Below are 12,507 nucleotides of genomic sequence, written 5' to 3'. Positions count from 1 at the left end.
AGTTTTACGTACTTGTGACCTTGTGAAAAGTTTGGTTTCAGCCTAATAACCAAACAACAAAACAATGACAACAGTGAATGAGAATGCCCCACCACTTACTTACCTTTCAAGAATTTTGCAAATCACTTGGGAAAATTAAACTCCCTGCTTCTGTTCATCTGTGAGATTTTTGCCACTTTCCTCAAGCCCTATTAGTAAATAGTCACAAATCTTAAACGGGCGTTAAGCTTCATGTCCACTACGTTATAGATCTCACAGCCTTTCAATAAAGTCACCGTTGGTTTTCGGTCATTTTATTGAATACTAGAAAATGACAGATTTGATTTCTTCTTAAAAGAAAACATGATTACTGTGATTCACATTTTCAGTCCCTTATCCTAATTCGTTTTTCGAGAGAATACAAAGGAAATGTAATTGTGTGGAGATGGAGTTCTCTTTGTCCTTAAAGCATTGAGATAAGTCCCTAAATGTCACTTGGGCCATTTATCTGATATTGGCTTGGGCTAACCCACGAATGCTGTATCAGTTATTACTGTTAGTTCATTCACTGGCGAGCAGATCGCGCAGAAAAGCGTTTTCAGCAAAAACTCATGAAGGTTCCGCTTCTCTTCGGCTCGGGAGTTGGGTTTTGACCGGCATGTGAACTAAGGCTTTGGCGATGCAGTGGCACTAAATCTACTACAGCGGTTATTCGGGCCTCGTGCCAGGCGCCGTGGAAATCGGGAATTGAGTGGAACTGGACCGAGTCAGCGTGGGGGACTAGTTTGCGTTTCCGGAGGCTGGGGACCCCAGGAAAGTCTGGCTATTTTTAAAGCTGGTGAGCTCAGCTTCCCCCGCCGCCGGCCTCGGGCGGGTCCCTCCCTCCGGGGGCCGGGCGGGCGGGCCCGCAGGGGTTAAGCGGCGGCGCGGCGGGCGCGGAGCTCCGCCTCCGCTCGCCGCACCTGGCGCTCCGCAGACGGTCGCCGGGGCGCTGGATTTCGGAGGGGATTGGCGGAGAGCGGGAGGGGAGAGAATGTGACAAGTGCCGGCTCGGGCGGCCGCCGCCGGGAGGCCGCGCGCACCTGTCCCTGCCCGTCTCGCGCCGCCCGCGGCCGCTCGGACGCGCGCACAGCCGCCCCCCGCCGCCCGAGCGCAGAGCGCGCGCCGAGAACATGACTTCTGCCTTCAAGCTGGATTTCCTCCCGGACATGATGGTCGAGGGCCGCCTGCTAGTTCCCGACAGAATGTGAGTGTGAGCCCGCGGGGCACGCGGGGCCGCTCTCCCCGCGCCCTCGGCCGGGCGGCTGCCGCCAGGTCTCCTTCCCGGAGCCCCGAGGAGGGCGAGAGCGGGCGGTGGCGGCTCCGGAGCGGCCGCCTTCCCCTGGGTCTCGGAGGCGGCGCGGGGAGCGGGGCGAGTGTCCGGACGTGCTGCGCCGAGCGGTGCGGGGATTGGGGTCCGGGTGGGGACCGGGGTCGGGGCGGGGACCGGCACCGGCGGGGCGTGGGTTCCAGGCGGGGGGACCGGCGAGCGGGGGACCAGGTGAGGACCGGCGAGCCTGACGCGGGGTCTGGGGGTCCGGCCGGCGGGGACCGGCGAGCGGGGCGCGGCGTCCCGGGGCGGGGCGCGCGTGCACGCTCGTGTCATTTGAAATGCGGGTCTGACGGAGCTCTCGTGGCCCATTTAAAGATCCCTTCTTACCAAATTACCCGCTCTGATTTACATTTGCAAAGATTCCTTTCCGGTGGTGGGAGAGTGGAAGGAGAGAAGAGGGGGAAAAAAAAAAGGGTGGGGGGAGGGGGTGGATAATTATAAAGCATTAAAATAGCCCGGTGTACTCTGTTGCAGAAATTAGAGGTAATTTTTACGTAATCATGGTGGTTTGTCTGATATGCGGTCTATAATTTAATAATTAATGTGATTCTGGTGGTTTTACATGTCGTCAAACTAGGGTGGAGAGTTTACTGGGAGAAGTAAAGAGCTGGGATTTCTGAGGAAAGTAGATCTAATTTTTATCTGGCTCGTTAGTCTTAACAGGAAAGTTTCTCTTATCAGCTCAGGCGCTATGGAGTCAGTAGCATCCACTCGTATTCAGTCGTGTTATGAAAAGGAAACCTAAAGGGGTTGCCAGAGCGGGTCTGAAATGTCTGTGTCCATTTTAGACTTGGAACGTATAAAAATTCTCTCTTACCAGGCAAGACGTCTGCTAGTGAAACTAGGCTGCAGTTAATCTAGGGGCGGGGGGCGGGGGGGAAGGACTGTTATCCCTGGTAAGACTACATATAAAATGTTTCCTCTTCTGCCCGCTATACGATTTCACATCCATATTCTTTCTGGCACCTTACCGTACCCTTTGCAATTTGTAGGCCATTCAGAGCTTTATGATCCATTTCTCTGGCAACTAACTTTCCCCTACGGTGCTGGATTCATTTTCTAGCATGTTAAGTGTTATGAGTTTGAGAGATTTTTGAGAAACTCCGCAGTGGCCAATTATTTGAGCCCCTAGGATTTAAAAAAAAAAAAAGTGGGGGGAGGGGTATGACAGAATCTGTTAAGGGCAATTGTCCTTCCAGTCGATATGAAGAATGTTAACTTGCTTGTACACTCGCTCTGGTTCATTGTCCCAACTAAGATAATCAGATAACGTAAATTAAAATATTGAATTTCTTTTTGGCAGTTTTCTCTGGGAAATTTATCTTGATTAGTAACATTCCCATGATACTTGTTTTACAAGATCTTGTCCTGTCCCCCTTAAAATATATATATATATTTTTCAAGGTACATATATATATGTATCTGTATAGATACATAATACTTGTTTGCACGTTTGCTATTGAAAGTTTTGTGTTTTCTGCTCTCTAGAGGAATGGGGGGGGGAAGAATTGTCTTGATCATGCTTGTGAATTTATGGTCACCTGCTACTTAGGTGACCATATACATCTAATGAATGCTCTGTGAATTTAATATGTTAATGATCTCCAAAAGATGGCTGACGCTTCTCAGTTAAATTATGAATTATGAAACTTTAATTCGTCCTTTTCGTTTGGTGGATGAATGTGGCTTTTTCAGACTGTTTGCTCTGAATAGAGCCTTTGTATCTTAGCCACAGTCTCCTGTGCAAACCTTAACATAACTTCTACCCTACTTCTCTTCCAGATACTAGTTATTTCCAGACAGTATCTTTTGGAACCAAACTCCCATTGTTTTCAGTGCTGTCAACTATTGCTTAATTGAACTGTTTTAAAAAAAGAAAAATAGAGGATTTGTAAATATCTGTGTCCAAGATAACTATTCTGTCTTCTTAGCCCCGAGAGTACTGTAGCATGTTTTCCAAAATAGTTCATAATTAGCTCACATTGGAGACTATCTTTGGGGAACAGAGTTGTGTGGGAGGGCATATGACAAGCTGAAAATGTTTGAAGCCCACCTAGCAGTGTATCTGATTGCCATATGCATGCAGTTGGGAAGATAGCTGTGCAGATTTATTGTTTTGGAGACTGGTTGTCACATATGGTATATTGCCATTTGGACTAAATTGCAGTCGGCTAGATGTTGGCCTATTCCTAAAAGGAACTTAAATAAAGCATAGGGGTTTTTCTGGTGTTGATTTTTCTAAAGCAGTAGGACATATTTTCAATGGCGTTCTCCCACAAGAATATATTACATAAGTTTGCAAGATGTAATATGTTTGAGTCCTCAAGGCAGATGAACAAATAGCTTTTGAGATGAATTATTATGTTTGATGGCCCCACAAGCCCATCCAGTGTTTAAAGAGCCCAGATCATGTGAGGCTCTGCAGTGGGTCTGAATTATTAGGACAGATGCTTCAAAGTCTTGGTTTTTTTAAGCGTTCAGCGTCCAGACTGTAAATGGAAATAGACCTTTTAAATAATCTTAACTACTAATGTTTTGTTGTCTTTGTGTTGCTATAGAATATCGTTTGCAGCAAAGCATAATGAAAATAGGAATAGGAACTGATTTTAAAAATGTTATTTTAAACTGGTGCAATTTGGGACGGGGGTGGGGATGAGGGTTTCCTTTGTTTAACATCTTTTAATGATCATGTAGGTGTTTGGGGAAACAGAAAAATCTAAGAAATAATGTCCTGGAAAGGAGAAATTGCAGGTGGAAAAAAAATCGACAAATGCAGCTTTAAAATTACTCTGATCTGTGATGTTAGAATAAGACACCAAGAAGCTAGCAATAAATTAACATGAAATCTTGGTTTTTTTCATCTTCAGTAAGTAACCTTGTTGGAAACGAGAAAAGTTATCCTGAATGTAAATTCATCAACTTGAAAAATTCACCATTTTTGTTCATTAAGTCCTCCCAAGTTAAGATAACTGGAAAAACGTCTCTCAGTGTCCAGTTAAACTGAAAGGTGATTCTAGGGACTTACTGTTCAAGTTGAAAGGGGCTTTAGAGACCATCTGGTCAAACCTCCTCATTTTAAGTTAAGAAACTATTGTTGGGGTAATGTGACCAGTTCTGGGAGGCAAGGCAATTATTGCTTTCTCCCTTTCCCTCCTTAAATGACAATAACACGAGTCATTAACTGAATGCCTACTGTGTGCCAAGGCACTTGATTTACCCGTCTCTAACCTTGACAACAGATGTGCAGGGGGTGTATTCTACCCATTTTACAGGTCATGTTTAAGGAGGTTATATGCTTGCCCATGCCTCAGAGGCAGTAAATAGCAAAGCTGTGGTTGGCTTGTGCGTGTGTTATAGAAATGCCAGTTCCAATGTTGTTGGGGAGAGAAGAGAGAACTGTGAATTAAATATTCGACATAGATTTTTATCAGGAAACCAAAATTGTGCCACACGAGAATGGTTGAGCTTTATAGGAAGTACATATCACTTGTTCAGGATTGACTTCATATTTGATTCAAACTCACACTCTTATCCCATATGTTAATTAAAGAGAATATATTTTAATTAAAAATATTTTCTGGTTTACAAGGTACCAGCAAGATGAAGGTCAAAAGCATTAGGGTCCCCCCTCTTTTCCCCAGATGGCATTTGAGGTATATTTGGAAAATGCCAATAATAAAATAGGGTGATAACTGAGACTTACCGCCTGATTCCTTGATGATCGTGTGAGGAATTAAAGACAGAAGACTCTAAAAGAAGAGTTATGTGTATGGGTTTTTAAGGAAAATTCTAAAAGTGTACTTTCAGGTAGCAATTCTCAGTAAACAATACACATTTTAGTATCAGCTGCTTCCTGAAACCAAAAACTCATCCCATATTGGCGTTTTGGAACACTAATATTATCTTTGATCTGGGTTAGAGGTATTATGTTAATTGTTAAGTATTGCTGTTTAATTGTAATTTGCTGGATTGAGATTACTCCAGCATCTGTTGATGAGATGCTGTGAACTGGGGGCAACAGGAACCTTGCAAGACAAGATAAAAAAAGGAGATCAGATTTTTCAGATAGGAACCTAGTAATTAAGATTTCATGGGATCATTTAGAATGTTTTCCACCTCAGAGCGGTTCTGCCCGCACCCCCCAACAGCTATAACAACAGTATATTTGGCCTCTGATAAGACTGACATCTATTCCCCCCCTTTTTACATAAATTTGCAAACTTTTCATTTCTCCTTACCCCCTTCCTTGTGTTTTTGTTGCTTACAATGAAATGCTGATTCTCGTTAACGACAGGTACTACGTCGGCATGCAAAATCCTCTGATAAACTTGAGTGTCCTACTACCAGCACAGGACCTGATCTCTAGCTATTGCGCCAAAATGCGGGGTAGTGCTCATTTGTTGAGGCTTATATGTAAGCTTCTGCACGGTCACTGACATCATAATAGCACATTTTAAAATCCCCCTCGCAACTGTAACCGTAACAATACAGTAAGCATCCTTTATCTGATTGGCATTCCCCTGGAAAACCTGATATTTTCAACCTGTTTCGAGGAGCTAAATTCGTAACTCACCGAAGCATTGCAGTTTCTGTGCTGAACTTCATCCAAACTTGAGAGGTCTTTATTTCCAACTTAAGAGTATTCACTCTGGAAGGTTGTGTTTTTTCAGGGGAGGCCCACGTTTTTCTTTTTGTTTGCAGATTAGGATACCACAGAGAGTCAGCTATTTGTCCATGAGATATGTGTTCTACACACCACAGAAGGGAGGGTCTGCAAAGTATTAATGGTTTCCAGTTCATTAGCACCAATAAGGTCCCATGCCCCCGCGTCTGTTTCCACTACCGGGGGTGGGGGGGACCAGTAACACAACAGAGCCAGCATTACAGTGTGCCACTTGGGTAGCAGTGCAGAAAATGTATTTTTATTTTTCCTTAAGAGAGAGCTCTTGCTAAAGCTAAGAGAAATGGAGCTGCACATTCCTGGAAAAACCTTTGTGGGAAACAAAAACTAATTAGTGCCGTAAATGCGATGCTCTCAGGTAATTGTAAAATAATTATTCCCCTTTAGCATCATCACTGTTTAATTGTGCCATCCAGTCATCTCATGCTCTGAATCTAGATGTGAAGGGATGGAAACCTTCTCCTCCTGGGGATTTCTTTTTCATTTACTGTGAGCTTTGGACTCCTCCTAAAAAGGACTTTTAAAAGAAAGGGGGAAACAGGGAGGTTTTGAACTACTTCACCCTTCCCATTTGTTCTAAATCATAACAGAAAGTGATTACTCTAACTGGTTTTATAGAAATACAATTCCGGTTACGTGGTTGAAACGCCTGGTGAGCATATTTGAGATTTACACGTTCACAGAACTACACCCGGAGTTTTGTGAACGGTCTGTTTTATGAACTGCAGATTGTATATTATGTTCAGATACTGAGAGTGATACTTTAAAATCAGCTGATACTTTAAAATGGAATGCTAATAAATATGTAATCCTGTGGCTCTCAAAATGACAGATGAGTACAAATTCCATTTTTGGTTAAATTTTAATTACTGCATTTGAATGAATGCCTCAGAGCCAACTTGCCAGCAAATTATTAGACCCATTTTTTTTTTCCTCCTGAAGATTTATGTAAATTAAGTTTAGGCTGTATTTAGACTAAAATATCATTTTGGTTTATTATTTCGAACTTCTCTACCAGACTCCTATGGCCTTTAACTTAAGGTCAGATTTTAAATAAATCTATCCTGAGGAGGTCTCAGTTTAAATGATCTGTGCTCCCTTTTGGTCAGCAGAACGGTAAGAGTCAGTCCTACAGGTAGATGACCGGGTCACAAGATTCCTTTAAAAGTAACATTGCCTTAAAAATGGGGTTATGGGATGTTTTGATTTTTAGCCTTTTTTTTTTTTTTTAAGATTTTTTAATTTATTTGACAGAGAGAGAAACAGCAAGAGAGGGAACACAGGCAGGGGGCGTGGGAGAGGGAGAAGCAGGCGTCCCGCTGAGCCGGGAGCCCGATGTGGGGGCTCGATCCCAGGACCCTGGGATCATGATCCGAGCTGAAGGCAGACACTTAACGACTGAGCCACCCAGGCGCCCCTTTTTAAGGTCTTAATAATTAAGGAAGTCAAAGTCATTTATCTCCTCAATAAGAGTGCTTATGCCTCTGTCATAACCATGGACATCAAGTTTCCCCAACCCATCAGCTGCTTTGTCCGACATTTATAGGCTCCATTAGGGCCTGCAGACCCCCCCAGTTGTACAGATGATGGTGGTGACTCACTCTTCAGAATGTAGTTAATTTCAGCTGATTGATTTGACATTTTGACATAACTTTTGGACAGCTTAAAAACAATCTTTTTTGTTTTGAGTACCATGGGGGAGTGACTTAGTTCTTCAGCTTTCCTCCTAGGATCTAAAGTTCTGTGATTTTACGCTGAAATCTTAACTTTCATGCTTTTTTGTAAAGAAAGTTCATGGTTTGACTTGGGCTCACTAAATTTTAAGATGGTATTCTATATCCTTTCCCATAAGTTACGTCTTCATTTCTCCTGGTCTCTCCCTATAGCAGGAGAGTTGTACCACATTTATCTGCCAAAAATAAGATCGGCTGGTCCTTTCATAAGTTAAAAGAGCAAAATAGTCCTCTTCACTTGGCTGTAGTCAGTAGGCATAAAATGTGTGTGTGTGTGCCTGTGTGTGTGTACACATACGTATACATGCATGTATATATGTGAAAATATATATACATTAGAAATAATCTTATGGGGCATAATTCTTTACTTTCATAAAATATCTCCCCCTTTAGTGATCTTTGGCTATAAAAATTATGAAGTTGTTAGATACATTGTAACATTATGTAACATGTTGTAACATGTAAATGTGCCTGTGTTTACGCATTATTATCTTCACAACTGAAAATTTTAAGATTTAGGAACGTTCAGCATCTTGACCAAAGGTGTATTCAAATTGGTGATCCTGCTAGAAATACATCTCAGGATGATGTTCTGACTCTTTGGGCCAGAACCTCCGAGTAGCCTCTGTTAAAGGTGATAAAAGAAGTCCCCCCTGATAGTGCTGTCCCACCTTCCTGGGTGAACAGCTGAGGTTTGGGTGACCCTTTCTGTACTTGCTGCAGAGTCCCAGGACTTGGGGGCCCCTTCTGTTTCCTCAGTTGCAATTCAGATGTTGCTCCCATGAGGATCTATTAGGTTTGGAGTAGGAAGAAAGACTCTTCACAGAGCACCCTAGACTGTTGACCCTGAATGGCCGTTTTCTTGGGTAGACCTAGCTGGCGCTGGCCAGACCAGACTCCTCACCTTGTGCCTCTTGGCCGCTGCCAACCACCCTCTTCAGTGATATGCGGATCATTAGCCCATGGCTTGCTGTCCCTGTCGCAGAGTCCTTGAAATTTTCATTGTGCCTAAAGAGAGTTCAGCACGTGAATGGAGCATCTTAAAAAGGCTAACATTACAGGAGATGTAGGGACCTGTGAGGGGGTAGAGCAGATGGGTGGAAACCATCCTAAACGTGCTCCATTCGTTCCCCTCCAGTTGTTTTCTCCCTGCATCTCCAGGATAAGACGTTGGGTGTCGCACAGGTGAAGCAAATAAAGGTTGAAACCTGACATTTCATTTGTTCCTTGAAAAACCTTAGGGGAATAATAAAGACAAAGATGCTGTGGAAAAGCATGAGGAAGGCAGGCTCTGGGAGAGGACTAATGTATATTTATTATGTCGGGCTGCTTTGTTTAACTCTTCATTCCCGATTCTTTGCACCCACCCAGATTTCCTTTAGGCCCCAAACAGTACCATTGCTTCTGAAGTTTGCTTTCTGCCTTTCTCAGGTTTTCCTGATTGATAGCTTTTTTGTTCTCTTATTTTAATCTTCCCTAAGCCCAGTTTTTTTTTTTAAGATTTTATTTTTATTTATTTGTCAGAGAGAGAAAGAACACAAAGCAGGGGGAGTGGCAGAGGGGGAAGCAGGTTCCCCGCCGAGCAGGGATCCCGATGCGGGGACTCGATCCCAGGACCCCGGGATCATGACCTGAGCTGAAGGCAGACGCTTAACGACAGCCACCCAGGCTTCCCTCCTAAGTCCGTTTTATTAAGCCCTTCCCGAAGAGCTTTCCTCCATTCGAAGAGAAGGGGCCACCCCCGTCCACGACACAAGCTCTCAGAATCGGGAGCAGAGGAGAGCAGCGTGGAAACCCCTGAGCCATCACTGGTAGGAAATTCCGCTGGAGCAGCTGCATGTTTCTGTGCATAAAACTGTATTTTGCCTTCCTACATTATAGAAGGGGTGTTGAGTTTTCTGCTTGAGCAGAAGGGGAGCATATTTCGGAATGATTAACTTTATGGATGCCATTGTCTTGGGCAGCTATATTTGGCTCTGCTGCAGCTGTGTTTGCTTTCTCAAAATTGTCACCAGGAGGCCTCCAACTGCAATTACTCCCTTCAATCCCTGCTGGTGACATCTTCCCTCGTGATGATGCCCGTTGTCCACCCAGCCATCTCTCCTTGGTGTCAGGATTGAAAGGCAACCCACCAGTCCCTGAAAAGCCTGGATGCTGGTTAACACCACTGGCACCTCGGTCCCAAAGCAATTTCTCAATTTTAAGTCATGTTTATCTTGCATGATGATGCTACCTGTTAGGATTCTTATTTCTTTTCACAAAAAAAGCCGTATTTTCCTGACTTTCTCCCTCCCCCTTTTTTTTTCTTCCTTTTCTTTTATTCTTAGATGTCAAAGGGTCGCTTCCAATACCAACTTTAAGTCTTCCTTTCCTGCATTAACTAGATTACTCCTGAGCAGGAGTTTCTTTCCTTCTGGTCCTGAGGGGTCCCTTACCAAACCCTGTGTTGGAGTGGAGACTGAGGCAAAGCACTTCTCTCTTTCTTAAGTGAACCCTGGCCCCAGAATTCACTTTTCTCCGAGGAAGAACCTAGGAAACGTTTTAATTCCACTGGCTGTGTGTGGGTTTAAATTTTTAGTTAGAAACAACTTCCTCTTGGATTGTTTCTGCTCGTTGGGGGCACTTGCTCTGCGTTGGGGTCTGCTTGGGTGGAGTCGGCTGAAATCACTAGGGATGTTGCCGTAGGGTACCTCCAGCAGCGGGTTGGAGGTCGTTCTTCAAGACTAAACACCCTTTCCTCAACAACAGTCTCCGCTGTTCCGCGGGCTTGTCTTCTGGTTTGTTCCATGCCCATTTCTGGCCTCAGGTGACTTGCCAAGATTCCTCATCTAGAAAATAAGCATATTAAGATACATTCCTTACCTGTCCCACAGGGTTATTGTGAGGTTAACGTTGGGAAGAGAATGATAACCCAAATATTTTATAGCTTCATGGTACTTGAAACCACAGTTTGTACTGACCAAGTACAGTGAAGCCTCATTACAGCTGACCAGTTAATGTGTTCTCCCTCAGAACATTTGTGCTTTAAAGTCTCAGCCAAAGACCCATAAAGCAGTATTGCTCCCATATAAACTTCCAGAAAATGCTCAGTCCCCAGGAAAACATTGTAAAGACTGACTTTTTTTTTTTCTCTCCTTTCTCTGTATGATGATTGAGAAATAAAATGCAGTTCATCTTCCAACTGTGAACTTGTGGTCGGACCTTCTATTCTGAGATAGGGCTGAAGCAGAAAGCAATATCTTCATCCAATATCGCCATATGCACGTTCTGAAAAAGCCCATCTCTACACCAGCTGAAATAGATTTTGATTTTCTTAGAGGGAGAGAATCGGCCGCACAATACCCGGGCTGGTTCCCAATAATGGGACTCCCAACACTAGCAGAAACCCAGCCATTGGGAAAACTATTTCAGTGATGTGAATATGGAGAGGGACTATTGTAGACCCTGGCACCTAAGCACCTCATTAGGTGCTCAGGCCACAGAATGCCTAGAGATGAGAGAAGGAGAGTCTCTGAAGGGAGAAATGACTTGGAGAAGGAATCAGTGATTTTTATGAGGTGGCACAATGGGTCTAGAGTGTGTGTCCAGGTGGTGCCCAGCTGTAGGGTGCATCATAGTTATTCTGGTCTGCGCTTTAATAGACAGGCACTTCTCCCAACCTAGTGATAGGGTCCTTGAAGTCCTAAGAGACCAGAGCTGCCTTTAGCTAGTGTGGAAGATTTGCTCCTAATGTTCTAAGTCACGTGATTAAGATCACACCTGTTCAAATTCAGTTGAAAAGCCGACAGCCTGTCTGAGTCCATTGATTGAAGGATGTTTCAAAGGATGGGCCAGGGGAACAGTCAGCACCTGCTCTGGCTGAGTTCTGTTGACTGAGGATCTCCAGGTCACTAGTGTGATCCCCAAAGCTAAGCGCGCCCTGCCTCCCAGAACAGACCACTCTGCAGGAGGGTGAACCAGGCAGTGGGAGTGTGGTCGCCTTCAGAGATGACGGCTGGTCCTGAGCTGGCCAAACCTTTGGTGAAGGGGCCCACCGCCCAGGTATGACAAATGCTCTTGAGCGAATTGATTGGTCCTTTGCAATCAGCACATTCTATCTTCTCAGTGTCAAGTTAAGTCTAATTAACTTTATAGGCAGCCTTTCGGTCGGGCCAAGATTTTGTGTCTAGTTGATCTAAAAAGTGACCAAAATTGGACTGTCGTCAGCCACAGAAGCCACACAGAAGGAAGGCTTTATTTTGCCCCTAACTGTGTCTTGTTTTTCAGGTCTACTCAGAACCTGGTACTTTTGATCCAAATTGATTTCTAGTTGTCTGTTCAATAAAATAATGATGTCTACCCAGAAGCCAAAAAAAAGTTTTCTCGTGTCAACCAAGCTATAATTCTTTGACAACTAAATACTCCTTGTTAAATGTTTTTCTCCTGATTACTGATGCTTTAAAGGATGCCGCCTTCCTGTGGGTACACCTTCTGAAATATTTTGTAATACTAGCTGAGGGTAGGGGCCAGCCATTAGGCTCAGGAATTTATATAAATTATCAGTAATCGTCAGAAAAATTCTGCAGGGTAAGTTGTAGCGTTCCTGTTTTGCAAATGAGAAGAAGGTTCTAGATGATGGAAGCATGCATCTGTTTCCAGGTGCCCATTTCCAAAGCCTGGGGCCTTTCTCTTGTGCCCGCTCACGTTCTGGCCCAGGAGGCTGCTTTTGTCTTTTGAGGGATTCTTAGACCCTTCCATGACCA

The 12,507-nt window shown here is 44.1% G+C and overlaps 1 protein-coding gene across 7 annotated transcripts in view; it reads left to right on the top strand.

Annotated features, from left to right (window-relative positions):
• Positions 1-1,133: 1,133 nt before the first annotated feature.
• CELF2 (CUGBP Elav-like family member 2) overlaps positions 1,134-12,507 on the top strand; it is a 292,606-nt gene continuing 281,232 nt past the window's right edge. For all 7 annotated transcript variants that reach the window (XM_028114650.2, XM_028114649.2, XM_028114646.2 and 4 more), the window contains exon 1: positions 1,134-1,225. In XM_028114650.2, the coding sequence (XP_027970451.1) occupies positions 1,152-1,225 (74 nt within the window). In that variant the 5' untranslated portion in view covers positions 1,134-1,151. The remainder of the gene's footprint in view (positions 1,226-12,507) is intronic.

This window comes from Eumetopias jubatus, unplaced genomic scaffold (genome assembly GCF_037043125.1).
Source record: "Eumetopias jubatus isolate StellerSeaLion01/CBP00866 unplaced genomic scaffold, mEumJub1_p1.0 scaffold_8, whole genome shotgun sequence".
Lineage (NCBI taxonomy): Eukaryota > Metazoa > Chordata > Mammalia > Carnivora > Otariidae > Eumetopias > Eumetopias jubatus.
The sequence above is the reverse complement of the archived record's forward strand: the minus strand, read 5'-3'. Positions and strand labels throughout refer to the sequence as shown.